The following is a 23,666-nucleotide window of genomic DNA, read 5'->3' as shown; positions in this document are numbered from 1 at the left end:
AGATGAACCAAGCATAATCCCAGTTGCTTGAAGCAAGCCCACACAGTTTCTCCAAGAAATGCACTTTTAAAAAAAATGTAATGCTTTATTTAAACTAATTTGGTGGTCTTGCAGTATCAAATCAGATTGAAGGCTTTTTTTGTTTTTTAGCTCCAAAACAGATCCAAATTAGTGTGTGTATGCACATTATAAACAAAGTGAAAAAGAGATGGGGTACAAACACACACACCCAAGACAAAACAAACCAAGGGAAATGGTGAAAACAGTGAACAATGAAAATTAAGTCCGGACTCCTCAAACTCTCCCTCCTTCTCAGCGGTGGCATCTTGGTACTGCTGATACTGCAGTGACCTCCATCACATCCACGCCCTCGTCAGTGTACCTGGAACAGAGTCCAGAAGGTCAGTTGAATATGACGATGACAACGACTACTGCTGCTGCTACTACTACTACTACTACTACTACACTTTTAAGTTACAAGTTGAAATAATATTTGTCTAAATATTAGCCTATGTGTCAAGGAAAGACCATTTTCTCAATTGCTGAAATTGTGACTTTTGCAAAAACATTTTGATCTACTGAAAATGTATTAGCATAGCAACCATATGTTAATGACAGCAACGCTCCATGTACTACTCACTCCAATAACATATCTGTTACCTGCACCTACAGGTAACACCTACTGTCACCTACATTTCTCTTCTCTTCTCTGAACACTGAAGATGAGACTGGCTTATTTTACTGCAGTGGGACAATGGAAGAGCAAGTTTATTTATTGAAGTGTAAGTTTCAAATACAGTAAGTGCAATTACAGAGGCTGAATCACAACAGGCAATTTTATTAGCCTTGTATAGATACTAGCATGGTAAAAAGTCTTGTCTGAAGACCTGTTCAAAGGGACTGGACCTCACAGAGTCCATGGTGCCTGGCTCCAAGTCCACGGTGGCATGAGGGACCTACTTACCACCCGGTTAAGCAAACACAGGGATAAAAATTATTAAAGGAATAAAATACTGTATGCAAATGTTAAATATCAGAATTTTACATACTTTTGTTTTCATGGGCAATATTGAAGATGTTTTGCATGTTCAGCTTAGAGAGGCATAAGAGGAAACAATCAGGCCAACTGGCAAAGTAATTCCAGCCAAAAAGAGAGACTGGGCACCATCAGCCCCAAACCCCCATCCCCATTGTTTTCATGTCTCATGTTGGGCCTCTACCAAAATCAACATTACTCTAACAAACCTGTTTACCTGTTGCTTCTTTGTAATAGACACTGCTTCTTTCCAGCTGCAGGTCGCTGTCTCCATGGTGTGTCCCACTCGGGTCTATACCATGTTCATCGCTTATCACCTGCCAAAACTAGAGTCAGGGTCACAAATGAAGGACAGGTGTTAAATGAGCTGGCCAACTATTAGCTAACTAACTACCTCATCAACGCAAACAGAAGGTAGCTATGGATATCAAAGCTAACGTTTGCTTTCTTGCTAACTTGCCACCCCAAGATTTTTTATTAATGAATTAAGTTAGGTTATATATCTTTAGCCCCATCTGGTTCCCACACTGGCCTGCCTGCAAATGTACAATTTCTCTAATTTTGAAAGAACTGAATAATTTTTCAACCAAAAATGAAACGGACAAGACCGCTCGCGCTCCAACAATCACCAACGACGAACGAACCTGGAACGGTAGAAACTTAAAACAGCCAATCAATGCGATTGGCCGAAATAAATGTCAGTTATTAATTATGAGTCATACTGTATATTTCAATAGCCAATTGAACTTCGTCTTTAGCTGTTATTAGACACTGATATTCTAAAATCACTGTAAATCACGGTTATTGCTTATTATTGATTATCATAATTTGAAAAAAATAAAATAACGGATAATTGCATGCGACGGAAGCGGAAATGTGGGATGGTGTGGTTAGTGACGTCATGTTGGGCTCCGGTCTCTGATGGCAGAACAACAACTCTCGGCGAGTGAGAAACTTTCCCAAACTTCTTCAGAGACAAAAGAAAGTTAGAAAAAGCGATTCGGTTTGATTTTATACTCCTTTTACGTTTGTTTGTGTGTTGTTCTTGTCCCATTTTCTTCTTATTTTACAAATGTGGAATTATTGATGGATCCGAGATATGATATACCGCGGAGGGCCGGTGGCGGGGGCTCTGCGAACTCGTCCCCCGCTCTGGGGGCTCAGTCGCGCCGCAGGAAGATGCCTCCCAGACCCGCTGATTATAAACTTCAAATCATCATTATCGGCTCTCGCGGTGTTGGTAAAACCAGCCTCATGGAAAGATTTACCGACGACACTTTCTGTGAAGCGTGCAAGTCAACCGTAGGTAAGGAGATGAGGTGTTTGCGGGACTTGTTTTGTCAACTTTTTATTGACAGCATATAGCAAGGCTCTGTCTATTTACTGGAGGGAACATGCATGTCGTCCCATGGACTTGGCGTTATAAAAATATTCCCTCTCCCACTTTACTGTGTAATGAGACTGAATAGAGATTAGACTAACAACCTACAATATGCATGAAGCTAGCTAACTCAAGCTAACAAGGCAACCCTGTTCTAGCTAACACAACTGGCTGTTAGCTACTAGAAGTAGCATGACAGCCAGTTTATGTTGTTGTTGTGAAGAGCCAACAACAACACAAGATTATGCCTTTCTGCACAGATGTTTGGAGCTAGGGTTAGTGTTGTTGTCACGGTGGTGGTGATGGTTGTGTGTTTTGTTGCTAAGGAGGAGTCTCAGCAACTAGCTAGTGATTTGAGTACCTTAGGCAGGGAGACAGGGAGTCAGAGCTTGGTATCACCTGGATAGCATGGATCTGCAGCAATCCAGCAACTATACAGTAGTTTGTAAGCCTGTATTTTTTATTCTTGTTTTAAACGAGGTTAAAGTCTAGCCCCATCCTGTGCCTTGACCATTTTTGACTAGCTCTGTTTAATATTCCTAGGTGAAGAACTGACAGATATTGATCAACTTAATTGAGTAATTACCTTTATTTATTGAGGGTGAGGGTGAGAGTGAAACAGATTTGTATCTTGTGACTCATTCCCGTGCCATGGTTATAGATGCTGTCAGCTTAAAGTACACAGGACCTGCTTGTATGTGGATTAGGGTATACAGCTCCATGACCAACACAGCAGCCTGCCATAGTGTCCATTCCCAAAATAGTCACACACAGGCAGCTGCTATGGCAGACCTCCATTTTGTGCCCCGTCATTCCTGTGACACAGCTTGCAGGTTATTTGAGCTGTGTTTATGAGCTTTGTGTGTCAGTAACATTGCGTTTGAGTACCTTTTGATCACAGAAACCATGGAGGGAAAGTGCTGCCAGTGAACACCTTGACAGTCACTGAAGTCTCTGGCTGGAAATGTTATTTTCAAATCTCTCTATTCCTTTGTTATCATAGAAGATTTGATTGCTCAAGGTTGCAGCTTTCAGAAGTGTTACACAAATATAAGTGTGCCTGATTCATTTTGCAGTGGTGCTTCACACCACACCAAGAAAACCTGCCACTGCTAGACAAAATGTGGAATTAAAATAACAGTATAATTTAGCCCAGATTTCCTCCTTAAACACAAAGAAATGCAGTCAAAATGTTTCAAATTCACAGTATTATGAGAAAGTATTCCAAGGAAATAATTTTCCTGCACTAGAACTATAATTGGGACCAAAATCAGGACAAATGTGGAATCAATACTAAAATTACCCCCCAAGATACTCCATACAACTACAGAGGAAATGCTGTTATCTGTACTTGTCCACATGTCTTCTGTGTTTTCCCATGTAGGAGTTGACTTCAAAATCAAGACAGTTGAGCTGAGAGGGAAGAAGATCAGACTGCAGATATGGTGAGTGAACTGAACGGAAGAGTTCAACTCCTTTAATCTTCTCCATGGTGCATTTCCTCTGTCTGTCCTCTCACCTCACAGGCTGCTCTAACAAAACTACTGGTGGCATCCTGGGTGCATCTCAGCATTCTAGATTAGGCATGGGCCAGTATCCAATTCATTAGCATTGGCTTAAAATTGTTATTGGTGATAAAATACAGTAAAATCACATCACTGGATGTTTTGCATTGCAAAAACACGTTTTATTAAAAATAACATATGCCATTCGATGGACGCTTTTATCCAAAGAGCCTTACTGTATCATGAGTGCATACATAGCATGGATGGTCCCAGTGGGAATCTGACTTCCAACTATAGTAGTGTTAGTGCCATGCTCAACCCATTGAACAACAATGGTGCACCACGTTGTTGTCTAAAAAGTTGGCGATTGCTGAAGTCATTGTTATATGGTGGTGTTGTTCTGGTGTTGACCTTTACAGTTGTTCTTTATTAACCACAGTATATAGTAAAACCGGTATAGCAGCCCACTCCTATTCTATACTGTCTCTTCTTTCCTTTTGTTCATCTGCACTAACCTGACAGACCTGCAGAATTGATTGCTAATGGGACAAACTGAGTCCTCCCACACTGCCTGCACTGATTCTGTTTGGAGTAGAAGCTGAGCAGAAGATACATAAAGGAAGTAAATTTAGTGTTGAGATGCAGTTTTCCATCTTCTATCTAAGTTTTCCATCTTTTGTTGCATAACCCCAAACATTCAGTCACTGGTGCATCATTTTTTACAATTATTATTTGCGAGTTGTAAAAGTATTAGCCACAGAGGCCATAGCATTGGTCCTATAGCCTACCAACGATGGCTTTGATGCTGTTCCAGCAGTTTGGTTCAAATCACTCCACTTGTGAGGAAGTCTTGTGACTTTTGTCAGATAGTCCTAAATTAAATTTTAGGATGATAATCACCATCGGAAATAGACCATCTGGTGTTGACGTCTAACCTTTGATTAGCTGACTTGCATACCACAACTAACAGTTCACAAAGCATGTGGATTGAGTGACTGTGTGACTGTGTCGACTGCGTGTGACAATGCTGGGCTAAAATATGGGCAACTCTATCACCAATTCACTAACACATTTGTCCTGTTCACTGACACCCACCCATCCGTCCTCATCTACCCTTCACCACGTCCCGTTTTGTCCCGGCTCCTCTGTCCACCCTCGATCTGTCAGGTCAGGATGTCCGTCCTGAATGCGTCTTGTCTCTCATGTTGAACTGCTCGCATCAAGCTGTCCAGTCGCACCCCCCCTCGGGTTCATCATTCCCCCGCCTGTCATAACCTAACCCTGCCATGTGATGCTGCCTCTGTCTGCTCCGCTACTCATACGCCTGACTCTGACTCACAGGGGGAAAGGGAGAGGCTAGCAGGCTGAAGGTACAGTATGCTGGAATGTGAGTGTAGCTTACGCTGCTTGTCATGCAACTAACCAGGACTCAGATGATCAGCTGATTCATAACTTAACCCAATCGAGCTCATTCCCAAAACGCTAAATATTGATGAAACAAATCATGACTCTGAAGTTCACATTTCAACATTTCCAAACATTCACTGTTTGTAAACTGTTATAGTTTGTCATCCATGAATTTATGATATCTGCTGTTCTTTTAAAAAGCACCATAATTTTATCTTCTACTGTGCTATCAATCATTTGGTAACTGTAGGTGTAGCTTTTCCTCAAATGTTGATGACGTCTAATTTTGGAACAAAACTCTTCACAGAATTGTAGCTAGATAGATACCAAATGAGTGGATTTCAGATTTAGCCCACATCAAGATTGATTCACTGTTAGAAAATTAATGGTGTATATGCTAACTGAAGAAAATGGGAAATCTGCTCGATATATTTCCATCATTACTGATCAATGACAACAAAATGATTATGAATTGTGACAGAGCTGATTCTGCTTTTCTCATTTGTTGTTGTTTCATCTCAAATAATGGGCTCCTGACATTAATTTTCAATAAAAATCATACTTTTTGGAACCGTAGACCTATTATTCAAAGTCATCTTTAATGAATGAAAAACACCTCTTATTGAATCAGTCAATCAGTCTTTTGATATTCCAATAACAGTGTGTACTGATGGACTGATTAATGGATGAATAAAGACCTTGTCTTCATGATTATAATGGATTTTATTCATTCCATCCAGGGACACTGCTGGCCAGGAGAGGTTCAACAGCATCACGTCAGCCTACTACAGAGGTGCCAAGGGAATCGTGCTTGTGTATGACATCACTAAGCAGGAGACCTTTGATGACCTTCCCAAATGGATGAAAATGATAGACAAGGTGAATTGAAACTGCCAAACTGCTGGTATTCTGTTGAGGCGTTAACTGATTGGGCAGTAAAATCTGTCTTAAAGGGGAGTCCAAGTTTCCAAGTTCCCAAGTAAAATGCAATCCTAACATCACTGAATTACATTTCATAAAATGGTTGAAAGAAAGGTTTCTGGACAGCCATTTTGTCATACCCATGTAGAGGAGAAAATCTACTTTTGCAGAATAACAACCTAAAAGTAGAATTTGGTGCATTTCCCCTTTAATTGTGGCTGTAATAGAACCAGTTTTCATAGTGATATGCTGAACAGAATTTAATTGCAATGATCTGGCTCTGCAGAAACACAAGGTGTGATGATTATCTCTGCTTGTTTTGTGTCAGTACGCCTCAGAGGAAGCAGAGCTGCTGCTGGTAGGGAACAAGCTGGACTGTGAGACAGATCGCGTCATCTCCAGACAGCAGGCGGAGAGGGTGGGTTCCACACACAGTGTTCATCCACCACCATAATACAGAACTACAGTTTTAGTTTTTATTAATTTGTGCAGATAAAAGCACATAAAATGTCATAATATAAGCAATGGATAAATTGATACGCATGGGTGGTTTAAAAAACAGTATGAGTTTGAGAAGAGACCACATTGTAAAAAACATCTTGATCACAAACTATAGCAATAAAAGTTAAAACAAAAATCAGTAAATAATGAAGAATGTAAAACAAAAATGAATAAGAATAGAAAAGACTATGATCTTTTTATTCATTTAAAAATGCCAGTGGATTGTCCTTGTGCAGGATACCATGTATTGTGCTTCATAGAAACCAGGCTGGTATCACCGATTCCTCCAGAAATTGAGTTTTCAGTGTAAACAGCATGATGCTTATCAAAACGTTCCATTAAACCTTAAGGAAGGAATTTTCACAAGTTCTCCAATTGCTCAGTGTTGTTGTTGAGGGAGTTTGTCCTGTGTCATTGAGATTACATTTGACTCTTATGAAATGATAGAGCTGTTCCTTGCTGAAATTGAGCTAAATTTGTCCTTGTTGTGTTGTAGTTTGCCTCTCGGATAAGTGGCATGCGCTTTTGCGAGGCCAGTGCCAAGGATAATTTCAATGTGGATGAGATCTTCCTGAAGCTTGTGGATGACATTCTTAGCAAGGTTGGTGTGTCAAAAGTTTCCTCTATTTTCTCTGTACAAAGTTCATTGAAGATGCATTGGACTAAAATAAGCCAACTGTGATTGTTCCAGTTAAACTTGTATCACAACCTGCTCAGTCCCCTGTAGTGTAATTATATTTCAGCCAATCACAAGTTGATTCAATAGTGTCCCCACTGGAACATTTTCTGTTACTATTTTTATCAAATGGAATTAGTCGTGTGAAAACACAACTGTTTCATTAAATTGCTCATTCTTCATGCAAGCAATGCCAAACACCTTGGTAGCTCTTGCCTTTCCTGAACTGTTAACTTTGTTAGAAAGATTTAATCCCCTTTAAAAAAACAAAACAAAAAAAAAAAACCTTTCTTCCTCCTTTTTTTATTTCTCTTTACAGCACTTCTTTCTTTCATGATCCTTCTAGGGTCACAGGAATATTTTCAGAGCACTATGTTTCTGACTCTTTCTCTCCTTACTATTTGGTTCCTTATAATGTTTGTGATCTAAGAATTGAAGCTTATTCAACTGCCGTGCTCATTGTCAGTCGTTCTGGATGCGAGCGTCAGCTAAATGCCTAAAATTTAAATATATTAACCCTTGTTTTCTGGCTCTGTCCTTTGTTCCTGATACAGCAGATGCCTCTGGAAATTCCCAACAAGGAGCTTTCCAACAGTATCCTGTCTCTGCAGCCTGAACCGGAAGTGCCTCCGGAGCTGCCCCCTCCCCGCATGCGCTGTTGCTGAGAGGCTGAGTGGACCCCCCCCCCCCCCCCATACACCCTCCATCCCCCTCCCGCCCCACTCAGCCTGCACATGCAGAGTACCAATCTGGCCACCAGGGGGCAGCACAAAGCAGCAGTCTGGAAATACAGGAGTCGATCGCTGCTGCAAGATGCACAGACTCTCCAACAACCAATATATCTTCCCCCCCTGTTTCTTCTCCTGTTTTGTAGCTGTACACTATGACACGTACAAAAGACACACACTAACACTTAGACCCGGTGACCCACCTTCTACCTACCACCCCTCTGTCTACACGTGACCCAGACTACCTCATTCCTAGGACCGTTAGGCTTGCTGTGCCCCGCAGGTGCCTTCTAGGTAGAGAGCCCTCTGGTAGCCACTGCACATTCTGTAGGAGGGGGATGCTGAGGGTAGTAGCGCTCGTTGTCTTCCTGTTTTGTTTTAATCGTCACACATACTGTACTCAAAGTTTGACACGGTCCGAGTTACCTGGACAGTCTCTTATCTCTACAGCTTCTAGCTTACGGAAAAGGGATAATCGTATCGCACGTCTCCTCAGTTTAATTTGAATTCTGGGTCTAGGTACAGTAGTTTTATACACTTAGTAGTGGTTAGTATTATTACCAAGTGGTTGACTTGGGCTGACGAAGGCGGAGTTAGACAAAAGCACATAGTTCTCTTGTAATTGAGATGATGTAAATATGGTTATAAGCGGCATAGGCGTGTTGCTCTAATGACTGGACTCTGATTTGACGAGGTGCAGAATTTCAGTGCGTGTATTTTCATGGCCAACATGACGTAGCTGTGGGACGGTGGTCATATCAGTTTGTATCCCTTTGCCTTAAAGTATTAGTGGCTGGAACGGCTCATGTTACATTTGTATAAATTGAAATGTTTTGCACTACAATCCGTTGTAGCTAGTTAAGCTGACATGCTGAACTGTTTAGGGAGGCAGTGTAAAAAGGAAGTACATTACTTAATAGTAGTAGTAGTAGTAGCACTAATAAAGATCAATGTTGCCTCAGCGGTGGCCGCTCTGAACCCTTCCACACCCTCTGACGCAGTTGAATGGAAGTGCAAGTACAGATGGGTAATGTAGTCTTTGGTGTTTTCACACATTCTGGTTATATGTGGGCTTTCTCCATGTGTGGTATTAGCTTTTCAGTGGGAGTAGGGACAGTAAGAAGCTAGTACACACACACATACATACATACACACACACACACAGGGTTCTAGCCTTTGCTTTTGGTTTCCTTACTAATATTGTAAGTGTTTTGTATTGATGTTTTTTCCTCTGAATTCAGATACCACTTAGAGAAGTGTGTGTGAGTGTCCCTCCAGGGAAAGGTTTGCAGTGCAGGAAGGCATGTTCAGTATTTGAATGACTCAGGAAATTTTGGTTGGCTCATATGTGCCCATTTTGGCAGGCTTTTAATGCGAACGGGATTTCCCAAGAATCTTATTACTAACACACTGATGAAGTAACCCCCTTCATAGAAAACCTGTTTGAAGGGGAAATTTCAAGCTTGTTAGAAGAGGTTCAGAGGTTAGCTGTTAGTATTTTGCTCATGGCCCGCAGTTTGTTTTGGACCAGTACGGGACGTCCCCTTTCTTGCACATTTTGCGTAAATACTGGGCTATGCATGTTAATACTTAGGGAAACAATAAAACTAGAGGTATAATAGACATCTAAAGAGAATTGTGACTTAACACGATCTATGCCTACCCGTTTCTGCAAGTTCAAAACATAATTGGTGCATGTAGAATATTTCAGGCAGTATGGATCCTGATAAGGGTCAAGTAAGCCAAGTTTTATGAAAACAAACCCCTAAGGAAGACATTAGTAATCCTCATCCGGTTCTTAGCAGTTTGTTGTCACATCAATGCAATATAAACAATGTAGCGCTGTGATTGTTTTCGTTTTGTTCTGACATGTTCAGTCAGTGGTAAAAGCCTAAGCCTGTTACTGAGGAAGGTGGAGCCCCTTCAAAGGACCTGATTTGAATTTGCTTAAGCTGATTTGCTATGCTATAGGTTTGTTTTTTGTTGATTTGTGGATTTTATGTGTAAAGGTCAAGGTGTTTGGAGCGATGTGTGATACACGCTCTTTCGTGGGACTCTTATGGCACATTTATGTATTTAAACAAATGAACAGTTTCATTCCAAAGTGAGATATCCACCATGTTAAAAATTTGACACCATCAAAGTTCAACTTACTAGTGTTGTTCTCAGCAAGCTAAAGACCTTTGCTTTCAAATTATCTCTATATTATCAGTTGTTTTTTGAAACATTGAGCGATGAACATGAGGTAACTTTGTTTTCAACATTTTTTGGATATCTTGTTTTAGAATGAAACGTTTCACACGTCCCCCTGGCTTAGCATTTGGCACTAACCCTGTGGTCTTTGTTTAATAGTCAAGCCTTACACTACTCGACGTTTTAAATATACATTTTAAAATGCTTTCATTTTTAACGTGCATCCTTTAAGATGGAAGACTGTACTTTGTATTAAACCTGTTATAAGTCTTTGAAAACATTTGGCATGTTTAATGCGGATTTGTGGTATTTATAACTTGTGGCATTCTTGAACTAATGAAGTGCAAATAAAGATATCTATATTTATTACCAGATAAATGTCTTTATTTTACTGTGTGATGGCGTAGAACAGCGGTTCCCAAACTGGGATCCGGGGACACCCAGGGGAGGATTGAGAGGATGCTTGAGAGGATTCCAGGAAAAGCTAAATGACTGGTTGAATTTCACTTTCATTTCATTCCCAGTTAACCCAGTGAGAGATGATGGGAAGAATGACTTTCCCCACCTATAGGAAAGACAAAAATCTCAGGTGGGGTTCTCTGGGATAAAATCTTAATCAAATGGGGTTGGAGGCGTGTTGATTTGGGGATCAGGGAGGGCTTGACATGAAAGTTTGGGAATCCTTGGCATAGAAAACATGTCAAAAGAAGAGGTAAATATTGGCTCCTCCAGAGTGACAGCTGCATCTTAATGTTAAGGTGTTCAACAGCCTGTAATGCGAGTGTGAGTGTGTCATTAGGGCATGCGCACGAAGGCGTGTCTGACCAGGTCCCAGAGAAACTAGGGGTGTGCTTGGGTGTTTGTGAGGCAGGAGCGCATGCGCCCCGCAGAAAATCACGGGCGTCGAGGCTCAGACCGCAGCGATTGCAGATCTTACATGTCAGATAGGAGTGGGAAGGGGTACGAGCCGAGGCGCGGGGCCCGACAGATAAGAAGCCTAATAAAACAGAGGGATGGAGCCGTTCTGCAGGAGGAGAAGAAAAGGGCTGATGTGACTGTTACTGGCTCCGTTTGCTCCAACTTCAGCCTTACAAGCAGCGACTGCAGATGCAACCTGTCTCCCATCCCATCCGTCCCCGGTAATCCCTTTTTTATCGCAGCGTTTCCTCCAAGGAGGCTCCCGGCAGAGGGGACGACAATGACAACCTGGTGAATGCAGACGGGATGGAATAAAACATCCAGGACGACGCAGGATGCGCATCCCCAGCCCGAGGAGGAAGGCAGTGAAACCTGACTGTATTTCTGGTGTCGCATGTCAGAGATTTTCCGCGGTGCTGTGGATTGATCGTTTCCTCCATCACCCTCCTGCTGCCGGTGTCGGTGTATAATGGAGAGCTCCAATGGCTCTGGCAGCGACACCAAACCGCAAAACCACCAGTTGGAAAAGAAGAGACTGAACCGAGCGCCTTCCCCGGCCAGACCTTTCCTGAAGGATGTGCACTCCCGCTCCGCCAAACCACCTGCCATCGTACCCAAATCTCCCAAACTCCACAAGCAGCAGCAGCCTGCCTCAGTGTCCTTAGCCCATCCGAACCGCAGCTCCAGGCGCAACGTCGCGAAAGACAAACCGGCCACGGTAAAAAGTAACACCAAGTCTACTGTCACGAAAAAGACCACAAAGGTGCCCCAGCATGCAGCAGCCGAGCCCAAAGCCGCCAGCAAACCGGACAGCACCAGCAGTCCGATCCTCGCCAAAGGCAAGAAGGGGATTAAATTAGCCTCCGGAGCCGCCGGGCCTCTCAGCCATGGATCCCCGATCCGGGTTCCGACCGCAGCCTCTCTCGGCCGGGTCAGCCAGACAGACAGCAGCTCAGACCTGTCAGACTGTCCGTCCGAGCCGCTGTCGGACGAGCAGAGGCAGGCACCTGCCGCCAGCAGCGACGCCGAGTCCGGTACCGGCTCCAGCGACCGGGATCAGCTGGGAGGCGATAATCCGCTGCGGGCAGACGCGACCGGAGCGGCTGCCGCTGCCGCTGCGCCGCGCACACCGGAGGCTCCCACCGCCAAGGGAAGCATGTCTCAGGCTCAGTCCGCTCCGGGGCCACACGGGGAGAAATACAAGGAGAAACCCGCAACAAGCGCACAATTCAAACTGCAAGGCACCAAGGATTTAAACGAGGAGGATCTGTTGCGGGAAATAGAAGATCTGCGCTCTGAAAACGACTACCTCAAGGTACACACGGCGCATTTCTCCCCAAAAGTTGCACGAAATTGTATCATTGCAAAGCTGGCAATTATATTTGGTTATTTATTTGTGGCATATGGTTTATATAATCACTTAATGCAGATTTCGGTTTAAGCTAAGACTGTGTTATGTGAAGTATTAGAAGTAGAAAGGCAGCAGCAACAACACTGTAGCCTATACTGTCTTAGGCTATTTCAACACTCAAAAGGAGACAGTGTCCCGTTACCGGAAAGTTCCCGGTTCAATCCCCGCCTGTCGAAGTGTCCTTGAGCAAGACACCGACACCCATTAAAATCACCATCTAAATGTGTAAATTATCATAATCTGAACGCATTTCCCTTGACGCCTAGCTGTCATCTCCCTCTGTCGACCATCCATCCATCATGTCGTCTTTTTAACCTTCCAGGCTTCCCCGTGGATCTGATCTTTATTGATGGGATCACGGTGGCTTCAACCCGCACGTGTCCTTATACTTTTATGTCTCTATATTGTCAAGTTGTCCAGTCTTTTTGACGAAATGCCTCAATATCGTCGCCCTCTGCTCTGTTGCATATGAGACACAGATAATTACATCCTCTTCATGTAATGATGTGAACAGACTGTTCCCAGGGACAGTGGAGAGAACACTCCCCCAGACTCATTTTACTAACCTGTTTTTAATGTCATAATGTCATAAATGTATTTTTTTTAAGGCAGTTTAAACCTTTTGTAATTAAAATGTTTGCTGTACAATATTAGTATCAGCCTCTTGTAAGTTAGACAAAAATAAGCTATGGTTAATTCAAGAAGATAAAAGATGAATTGATACTATTTTAAAATGGGTTTTTTTTGTTTAACATTTTTTTTTTTTAGGTTTTGAGTGAATATTTTGTTTGCCAACAGGAGGTCATAGTTTATCTACCTTGCATTTTATCAATTGCATCTATTTGAAATGTGCAGATGATCCCCCTCCCCCCTTCTTTAAGTAGGCTATCCCTATAAGTTAGGGAGGGGAGGAAAACAGACAATGCGGCAATCTTACACAGTTGTTGTTTTTTTTGTACAGATTGCATAGTGAATGGAGGCTTTTGCATGTCACTTTGGGTATTTTCCTAACTTGATCACACATCTCTCTCTCTCTCTCTCTCTCTCTCTGGCTCGGTGGAAAGACAAGAGAGTTAATCAGCTTTACTGGCTCTCGCCGTAATGGCTCTATCCCACAGGACTTGATAACAGTCAGATGTCCCATGTGTGCGGGGTTCAAACGCCCTCCTGCCTGGCTGTCAGTCTGCCAGCTGGGTCTCTGGTGAACCCCCCCCCCACACACACACACACACACACACACTGTCTGGGAGCCCCAACTCCTGCCACCTCTTCTACTGATGGAAACATTACTGTTTTCCACTCTCACTTGACTCAGGGTCAGCACCATGTCTCAGTTCTTTCTTCTCAGTTCAGTTCTTTTTTCTAGATTATTTTTCAGGCCTTTTTGCTTCATGCCACTGCATGCAGCAGAGAGTGACAGGAAAGTTGGGGAGTGTTATGTGACAAAGGTCATGAGGTGGATTTGAACCCGTGTTATTGCAGCGGCACTGCTGAGCCAAGCAGGACGACCCCAAGAAACCGGTTTCTAATTGCCTCCATCCGGCCGTCCGTGCAGCCTCAGCTCATGGGCAAAGACATTATTAATTTTCTAATTAGTCACAGCAACGACACACTCTAAAGAGTGTCACACTTAATAATAACAGCCATAAAGAGATGACTTACTGCTGGTGTTAACTCGGTATACACACTCTCCATAAACAGCAGTGATATATTCTCTAGATATATCTACTCCCAGGATGCCTTTCTGCCTCTGGCTCTGCAGTTAACCTGGCCATTGATTGGTCCGACCCTGTGAGAGGCCATCAGCTCCTTCCTCCAGGGCCTTCCTCTGATAACAATGGGCACTGCGCTTCCTAAATGAGGATAGATTCAGTTTTCATTAATTGACACGCTCTCCCCTTCCCCCGTCCAACATTTAGTTGTCTTTTCATCAGGTGCCAGTCAAGCCCTGGGAATATCCACCCCAGGGGAAATCTATTGAGCAAACTGACTTCTCAGGGTGGGAGGCAAACAGATAGGCCGCCCCAGAGGTTAGCAGACAAACTCCAACAGCACTACGGATGAAACTCTCTCCCTTATCCACCGTGTCCCAGGCTGGGTTATTTTGTCTTGATTGGAGATGGGAAAGATGAATGCATCCGATCCAACAGATAAGATGCTTACAGCCTGCTAGTGATGTTACATCATAAGCACTTGGGAGTACCAGCATTACCGGTGCTCATGTGCATGTGGATGTATTTGCGTTATTTGTGATGTACAAAGGCATATTACATTGTTATATTTCCTTTATAATAGTTTTATGCCCAAACCCGCTAAAATCTTCTTAGAATTATGTTGTGTTGTTGAATTAGGAGCGATAGAAGTAGGCCTTACACGCTCCTTCTGCTACTATTGAATATCTACATAACAAACATGCAAAAAGGCGAACATTTACCTAAGTTGCAATCCATAGAGATAAGGCCAGAAATAATAATATGCTGATATTATTGTTACCGTATGAGTGGTGAAATTGAGAAAAAGTTTATCCCCTGCTCCAACAAAGGTATTGTTGGTACACAAGTACACAGTATGTACTTTAATAGCATTTATGGGTATAATTTTTGTCAATAATAACTCAAAATCCCAGTTATGACCTTTGACCTTTAAAACACACGCAAAGTAGCTAGTGCTGTTTGCCTTGCAGGGCAGAATAATACACTGATACAATCAGCATAAAACTTGAGATTCAGCACAGTTACTTATAAGGAAAGGAATATAAAATATAAGGAAGAGCAATTTTAAACAAAATCCCCCAAATAATTGTGTGTTTTAGAATTTAGGTACAAAATTTGGTCAAGAGAAGGGTTATACTAATTTATGTCAACTAGTCGTGTAATAAAAATAAACATTTACTGGCAGATGTATTGGATATCGTTAATGTTATCAGTTATCATAATGTTGAAATGGTACAGGACCCCATTGTCAGGCCCTGTTAAAGCAGCCTTCCCCCGTGTGTTTCCCAGGATGAAGTGGACGAGCTGCGGGCGGAGATGGAGGAGGTGCGGGACAGCTACCTGGAGGAGGAGGTGTACCAGCTGCAGGAGCTGCGGCGGGAGCTGGACCGCTCCAACAAGAACTGCCGCATCCTGCAGTACCGCCTGCGCAAGGCCGAGCAGAAGAGCCTGCGGGTCGCCCAGACCGGACACGTGGACGGAGAGCTGCTCCGGAACCTGGAGCAGGACCTGAAGGTCTGCGAGCGTGTGTGTGTGTGTGTGGGTGTGTGTGTGTGAATGTGTGGGTGTGTGTGTGGGTGTGTATGTCTATGTTACTGTTTGTATGTGTGTTTTAGGGTTCAACCTTTGTGGGTTTTTGAGGGCCGATACCAATATTTTTGTACTGAAGTTGCCGACAGCCAATATTTTGTGTCAATATTCAGTATCTGTAAATTTGACTGTTTTCATGACAAAAGATTACAAGTATTCAGTGTTTCCCCCAGAATTTTATTCTTCATTAAGCTTTTGAATGACGAATTAGTTTACAAAAAAAACATAGTTGAAACATGAATGAATTAATAAAATGTGCAAAGAAGATATATTTTTTGCAGGTTTTATGTAGCTGTGATCAGGGAGGAACCTCTATCATGTCAGAGGTGGACAACACTGATTGGATGATATCCAACATTTAATACAAGTCCAATATCAGCCTAACTCTAGTGTGTGTGTGTGTGTGTGTGTGTGTGTGTGTGTGTGTGTGTGCATATGCATTCAGATTATGTTATGTGCATGCCTATAAATGGCGCCTTATGCACGTTAAAGCCATGTATTATAAAATATTCACGGACCTATGTTGTATTATCTGCTTGTACTGTGTGTGTATGTTTGTTCTCATACATGTGCGTCCCTGTGAACCCAGGTGGCCAAAGACGTGTCGGTGCGTTTGCACAACGAGCTGGAGAGCGTGGAGGACAAACGCAGCAGGGCGGAGGACGAGAACGAGCTGCTCAGACAGAAGATCATCGAGGTGGAGATCTCCAAACAGGCAGTGCACAACGAGCTGGAGAGGGCCAAAGAGGTGAGAGGCTTTTAATGGAGATGCTGCATGGTAGGATGCTGCTGCTGGTCTGCTGGACCTAGATAGAACCTGCAGACTCCTTAAACATTTGATTTAATGTACATAGAGCCATGTCTTTATCTTAGTACATGGTGGCTGTCTAGTGTAGAGTGTACAAGACAAAGCCAGAAACAAATACAAAGAATCCACTGATTTGCAGCAAGGGAAAAATGCCACAGAGAATGAAAAATAACATTGGCTGCAGAATCTGTTACAGCCTGGCAGTGAATAGTGATTATTTCAGCAGCGATGGGGTTGAGAGTGATGATGACAATTTTGGCAGTGATCGTAACAGCAGTGAAAACGACAACAGTGCCGAATGTGATTATGATAACAGTAATGATGCGAATGATGGCGGGCAGTCAGTCTTGTTTGCACAAGATGCATTTCCAGCCTGCTGTGAGATGCTAGGCAGTGTTGTGCGCCTCTTAACTGTTTGCACTGGATACAGACAAAGGCAATTCTCAGTTAATGCGATGCCATTTCAAATCAATGGGGATCACTGGCCTGATCAGCGGGGGTCACTGCAGCGAATTAATTTCGTCAATCACTTAACAGCTCCCTCAGAGCTCTTTCAAAACAACTGCTTTGTGTAATCATGCAAAGATTATCCGAGCAAGTTTAGTCTGTTTGCATGTCTTACTAAACCAGGCAAGTTGACTAAGACTGCGTTCTTATCTACAGCTGCATCCTGGGGGAATAGTTGCAGAAGGAGGGAGGGTTACAAACTGCACATTCTCACTTGGGAGCTACTCAGCACTACTGTAGTCTTGTCTTATTGGCCGCTGAGCAGCTCAAGGGTTTGGCTGTAGTTGCTGAGGGAGGGGAGAGCGGTATCCGTTCACATTTTCCACCCAGATTTTCCGAGCCGGTCAGTGAATTCGAACCAGTGACCTCTGTTTTTATTATTTATTTATCATAAGCAGCAGTTAAAAGTTCTCAGGTCTGCTGCAGCTGTCGTGTCCACACCTTTCTCTATTAACTATTACTTTGCCACTCTTCACATGTTACTTTGATAGCAGTGAAGTAAGGTGTTCTCATTGATAATGAGATGAGGCGAGGCTATTCTCAGCGCCGCTTGGGTTCAGCTAGCTTAGACTAATGGATGTTGACAGCGGCAGGTAACATGCCGTCTGGCAACAGAGAGAAAGTAGGCTAATGCCAGACCAGCCAGTATGGAGATGTGGCCTTAGCTTGGCAACTGGATGACACTGCTGCCTTGACTGTCATGTGTGCCGTTGGTTTGATTCCCAGCTTGTGTTCCCATATCTCTTCTTCCATGTCTCCTCTCCAAATAGGTCAGTAAGGAAAAAGATCTGCTGCTTGAAAATCTATATTCTCGAACTGTTTCTGTCCTTAAGTTAACTATTGGTGCTTGCAACATTGGTATTTTCAAAGACGACTTATCAGCAGCACCTGACCTGGCCGCACATGCTGGAACCAAGACAGAAAATCCATGTCCAGTTTGGATTTGCTAATGCGGCGAATACGGACTCCAGTTTTTGTTGTCGTTGTTTGACACGGTTAACCTTTTGGGGAGAGTGTGATAGGTACGACTGAAGTGAGAGTGCGCTCCACATGAGGTGCTCTTAATTTATACAGCAGAGAGACTGTCCCAGTACGACCACTAAGAACAAGCTGACTCCAAGACTACGGGACCTTTACCGCACGCACTTATAGTATGGGTGGTCCCAAGCAGGAATGGGCCCCCCCAACCCTGAGCGGTATTCTAGCCTTTGGGATACGCAGAACCTACGCAGGCCCTCTCACACGTAGAGGAAGAGGAAAGGGAGGAGGAGGAGAGAGAGGGTGAGAGAGAGGCTGCTCCAAATGATTGCAGATTCTTCTGTGTTCCCCCGAGGTTTGTCCCAGAAAAACATAGACCGTCTCTGGATCTGCACTCCGGCGTCACGTGGCGTCATTTCTCTTCCCCCTCCCTACCAGAGGTGTTTCTTTTACAATGCACCACCCCAATATTCTCTCATTAGAAGAAGAATATCGGATTGTGTTGTTGCACGGGGCAGTTCACTGATAAATAGGCAGTATTTCTTGTCCAGGATTTAAGAAGCAAGTGCTCATTTTTTAAAGTTTTTAATTCTGTGAAATTCATAAGGCACAGTAGGTAGCCTATTTATTCGTTTTATTGTTGATAGCAAGGGATGATAAGAGCGCTTACGAATATGTCAAAACCATTTAGTTAGGGATAAATTTAAATAACTAAGTCTAAAAATCTGCCCTCCGCTCACAGAGTTGCTCAGCCGGAGAGATAAATCTCAGTGACAGTCGCTCCCTGCCCAGGAGAGAGGAGGACCACGCTTTACCGATAAGAATGTTGTTCAACTGGACTCAAAGGTTGTTCCTCCTTCCCCGTTCTGATTTTATTAAACTGTTCAAGTTGTGACCCAGGTGTAATGTAACCTGGAGAAAAACACGCATCATCCACGCTCATATTTGGGTTCTTCTTAACACTCTCTGCTTTAGCATCACAATTATGAAAGTACATTCCCCACCAGAGGCGCCTCTTCCTTCTCCCCACTAACCCCAACCACTCCTTAAGAAATAGAATTCATAGATGAAGTTGAGCAATAACATATATATAGAATACACAACAAGCTTTTCCTCTCAGACTTTCCTACCACAGAGGTAAATGTGCAATAGAGCCCAGCTTTGGCCTTTAAAGCCTTGTGGGACGCCCATCGTGTCTCTCCTCCTGTCCCGGTCCCTGTGCTCTGCTATCGGAGGCTACGCAGCGTGACTCTGGCCCAGGGATTGGCACCCCTGCACGGATTAATCCAACAAGAAGGCCTGTTATGAAACGGCCTGGCATGTTTCAGCACTCTCTGAAAGGGGGAAGAGCAGGAGAGAGAGAGACAAAGAGTGAGAGAGGCGGAGAGTGGCTGTAATCAGATGGCTGTAGGCCCTGCCTGCCTGTGATACGGCCACGGCTTACAGACCTGTTATTAAACAGTTTAGGAGGGCTGGTTGACAGGACCTTCTGTTGTTATTGGCCTGCGGGGCAAATTGCTACTGCTGCTGCTGCTGCTTGTGTGTGGTCAGTGCGGAAGCGAATAGCGAACGCGGTGATTGGTCGAGAGATTTCATTCCACTGGCATTTGAAGAAAGGCCTACTGATACGTGTAATGAAACGGAACTAATGAAATGTCACTGTGCATAACGCAAGCATCAGGTGATTTATTAGTTGTCACCACTCCCCTGTGATAAGTTCATCTTTCATTAAGGCAGAAATTATAATCCTTCCTGCTCAGCGGGTTCCGGCTACGTCTCGTGTTCCTGTCGGATTTCCTCAGCTGACATACAGCGGGATTCACTTGACATCAGACTCCATGAGGACAATATGCAAAAAAAGCCAGTATGGCACCTGCATATTTCTCTTTTGTGCTATAAGCTGTCATTGCTGCACTACCCAGTTCTTCTTCAAAACTTTCACAAACTGGGTATAAGTTGAATCACTATTGTATTATAACAATTGCCAGTAGAGAGTATCAAAATCGACATTTATTTATATATATATACGAAAATGTTGATTTTTACTTTAAGTGTGATCAAGTTGCACATGTGTGGTTTGTGATCTAGCTCATGTTCTGTCATTTCCTTTTGAATAGTTCCAATAACCCGATGTAAACCAGATTATTAGGTGTTTCTTTAGAGAATCATGTAAACTGTGTCGTCTTAATCAGAGCATTAGTGTGCGCATGCAAACGTAGCCATTGAGTTTAGCTCCAGAAGTGTCTCCAGTCTCCAGTCTGCTGCTGCTGTCGTATCACAGTGACGCATATGTGGTTTCCTTGTGTATCACTACAAGATGGGTAAGAGAGGGAGATGCCCGCATTCCCGAATAAGTCAACAATGACAGCAATGCTTGAAGGAGAGTCACTGCAGACGTCATGTGTTTCATGTCAGAGTAGCTGCCTGCTCTCCTCGCCTGCTCCGACTACACATGGTCTCAGAAGAAGAAGAAGAAATGGAGGCTTTGAAGCAGCTCCTGATCCCCCCCCCCATCTCTCCTCCGCTCCACTCTGCTTCTCACCTCTCCTTCATACCTACTCCTCTCATCTCCTCTCATCTCCTCTCCTCTCCTCTCCTGTGGCTCGCTGTCGGAAGAATACGAAGGAATCTCATTGACCTAGTTAATTTCTTGTCTCTGACTCCACCAATGGAAAGTGGAGGAGGCGTGAGGAGAGGAGTAGCGTAGGGATTCTGCTGCAAGTCGAAATCTACTGCAGTGACACACATCCATATAAAGCTGATCGTCACGCAGCGGCTGTGCGGTGCGCAAAAAGTCACCGTTTACATAAGGAAGAAGGTATTTAGATTTAGTATTTAGAGGTATTTAGAACATGTTGCTGTCGTCCAGGTGAAGACCACATGACTTCAATTTTGGTGATTCCCATGTTTTTACTGGAATTAAAGGATTACACGGTCTTTCTCTGGGTTGAGAAAATTTTATGACCCTTAGGCTTATGAGGCTGTTTCAAAACCCACTGTATAATTCAGAAAATGCATGGTCACCAATCTAAAAATAAGGCTGTTTTTCTTAATTCCTGAAAAATGTATTATTTCTGGAGAAATTAGGTTTTAACCTAGTGATATACTGTATATTCTGGTCTCATACTGAGTGAGATTTGAATTATGCTAAACCTGTAGTGTGTAGTTGTAAACCATTTTAGAAACGATGATATTGTTACCCTATAGGCAAACTATCACCGGCACAAAGCAGAGGAAATCATCAATTCTGCATGAAACCCTGGAGTGAAGTGTCATTATGGTGGAGCGCCGTCCTTTGAAGTTTAAAATCCTTGTGAAATCAATTTCCATATTTGACATCATCCATATGGATGGGTTGTTTGATGCATATGATATGATGTTTTGCAAGTGTTAAATTTACAGCAATATCAAAGCTACCACTGCATTATAAACCATCCTGAAGTACGTACAGTATTTACACAGGCATCACTGTCTTGAGATGTCTTGTGACGTGTCTTTAAATGTCTTAAGACACATTAGTGAAGACATCTCAAGACATCTCATGTGTTCAGATGTCTAAAATCTGCATCTCCAGACGTGTCAAAAAGACGTCTTGAAAATGTCTTGAGAAATCTTGAGAGACGTGTTGCATTTCACTTACATTTCATTTTGATTTACTATCAATCTGTTAAAGTGGGACAGCTGAAAGAATCCCTGCGTCCATTCGGCTGAAGTTCAGCCTGAATAATAGTCCAATAGAAAGAACTGATAAATATGACATGATGAATTACGGTAGATAGCTTCTGAGGTTTCCCGGAGGTCTACAGATTACAAGCTTGAGTTGTGATTTATGGAAGTAAACAGCACATGAAGTGACATGGGACCAGCTTTCTACATGACCAGCCTGCCTGTTCGACCCAAAACAATTTCTATTTCCAGCGCTGGTCTCATAATTCACAAACTTTTGGGTTGTTGTCTGCGTTGAGGAAACTTTATGATCTTGCTGCCGTTGTCTAGACCTGGTATTCTATAGACTTTGGATGTATATGCAAGTAGAAAGTTGATGCCACCTTTTTGGATGCTGATGTTTATAGTTCAAAATGAGATCAAATCCCCATCGAGGCAAAGGTAATCCAGCGGCTTTGCTCCGAGGTGAAAACTTAACCCTGCCCCAGTAGATTTAGCGGAGTATGAGCGTTTAATCTGCTCCAGAAAGATTAATCATATTTGACAAGAAAAACAAAAATACCAAGTCACATTTATCGTGAAAACCTCTCCAAACAGAACATGTGAGGTGTTTCGACAGACAAATAGCTGGGATGTAGGAAAAGTTGAAAAAGCAGAGGGGAATTAAGCCGGTCCAGAAAGGAAGGCTCAAAAACATCATCCCATCATCCCGCAGTATGCTGCTAGGCTTATCCTAGAACTGGAAATAGCAGAACGTACAGAGAGAGAAGAGACAATCAGAAAGCAGAGACACAGTTCCTCCATCCAAGGTTTGTTTCCTGGGTGCGTCTGTCCTCCACTATATCTAACAGGATTTACAGTTATATTTAGGATGGATGACAGTAGCTTGACAGGCTTTAACGCAGGCTGAGTCATGGTATTTCTCACCTCTCCTCCAAATATAAGGAATAGACAGGTCATCAGAAAAATAAGGATCCAAATAGGATGCTAGAGGCCAGAGCATCCCTAAATAGTGTCCGCCAGCCAAATATGGCCCTCTGCAAAACTCTTTTTGGCCTTGCAGAGAGTGATAAGATATTGTGTTTGCTGTGTTTTATGCGATCAAGTTATATTTGAAGAATGATTTTTGGAATCACATGCAGGCCATCAGGGGCCCTGCCAATGGGGGGAAAGGGGAGGTACTTTCAGGGGGCCCCAACTTCTAGGGTTTCCTTTAGAGAGGTGAGGTAATACTGTACTAAGTTAGATGCATTGAGATGGGACGACCCAGTGTCTTGTCAAGGAGCCTCAGAATGCATAGCAGCACCCCTGCAGCCCATAACAACAAATCAATGCGTACCTGTTAGATTTCTAAATAATCAAAGCCCAGTCACAACTGCACACCCCCGTTTGTAGACGGGACTACAGCATGTGCGGAGATGGCGAGGGCGACTGAAGTCTGGTGCACTGTGGGAGCTCATTTGATCTGGCAGGAGGTCGACGACTGTGTGAGTCACAGGGGGTTTGTCACCGTGTTCTGGCCAGCAGCAGCAGCAGGGTGGTACAGGCTCTGTCAGCGGCCGGCCCGGGAGTTAGAGTTACAGCATCGATGTTGAGTACAAGAGACTAAAGTGCCTCTGCAGGATCTAGGGTGCAGCCATTTCAGTAGAATATCACTGCGTTTTGTCAGAAAAAAGCATATCTGCAAATAGTACATTCTTTTAGTCATGAAGAAGGGATATTTTTCTA

General features: G+C 43.3%; 2 protein-coding genes across 3 annotated transcripts in view; both read left to right on the top strand.

Annotated features, from left to right (window-relative positions):
* The first annotated feature begins 1,951 nt into the window (after positions 1 to 1,951).
* Positions 1,952 to 10,274, top strand: rab12 (RAB12, member RAS oncogene family). Of its 2 annotated transcripts, none has more exons than XM_071924328.2 (6): positions 1,952 to 2,342; positions 3,802 to 3,862; positions 6,070 to 6,208; positions 6,579 to 6,668; positions 7,248 to 7,352; positions 7,985 to 10,274. In XM_071924328.2, the coding sequence occupies exons 1-6, from the start codon at positions 2,123 to 2,125 to the stop codon at positions 8,090 to 8,092; spliced, it is 723 nt and encodes a 240-aa protein (XP_071780429.1). In that variant the 5' UTR covers positions 1,952 to 2,122; the 3' UTR covers positions 8,093 to 10,274. The 2 variants fall into 2 exon arrangements, with proteins under 2 accessions (XP_071780429.1, XP_071780428.1); XM_071924327.2 differs by having other exon boundaries at positions 7,982 to 10,274.
* Positions 10,275 to 12,500: 2,226 nt separating this feature from the next.
* Positions 12,501 to 23,666, top strand: part of mtcl1 (microtubule crosslinking factor 1) — a 60,448-nt gene continuing 49,282 nt past the window's right edge. Inside the window, exons 1-3 of the mRNA XM_071924334.2 lie at positions 12,501 to 12,581; positions 15,680 to 15,904; positions 16,569 to 16,727. Coding sequence (XP_071780435.2) covers positions 15,707 to 15,904; positions 16,569 to 16,727 — 357 coding nt within the window. The 5' untranslated portion in view covers positions 12,501 to 12,581; positions 15,680 to 15,706. The remainder of the gene's footprint in view (positions 12,582 to 15,679; positions 15,905 to 16,568; positions 16,728 to 23,666) is intronic.

Source organism: Centroberyx gerrardi, chromosome 13 (genome assembly GCF_048128805.1).
Source record: "Centroberyx gerrardi isolate f3 chromosome 13, fCenGer3.hap1.cur.20231027, whole genome shotgun sequence".
NCBI classification, from domain to species: domain Eukaryota; kingdom Metazoa; phylum Chordata; class Actinopteri; order Beryciformes; family Berycidae; genus Centroberyx; species Centroberyx gerrardi.
The sequence above is the reverse complement of the archived record's forward strand: the minus strand, read 5'-3'. Positions and strand labels throughout refer to the sequence as shown.

Bases quoted from the DNA above. Each gene is read 5' to 3' on its own strand.
- rab12 (XM_071924327.2), top strand. From the start codon at position 2,123: ATGGATCCGAGATATGATATACCGCGGAGGGCCGGTGGCGGGGGCTCT. The intron at 3,863-6,069 runs GTGAGTGAACTG...CATTCCATCCAG, and splicing joins AAGATCAGACTGCAGATATG to GGACACTGCTGGCCAGGAGA. The intron at 6,669-7,247 runs GTGGGTTCCACA...GTTGTGTTGTAG, and splicing joins CCAGACAGCAGGCGGAGAGG to TTTGCCTCTCGGATAAGTGG.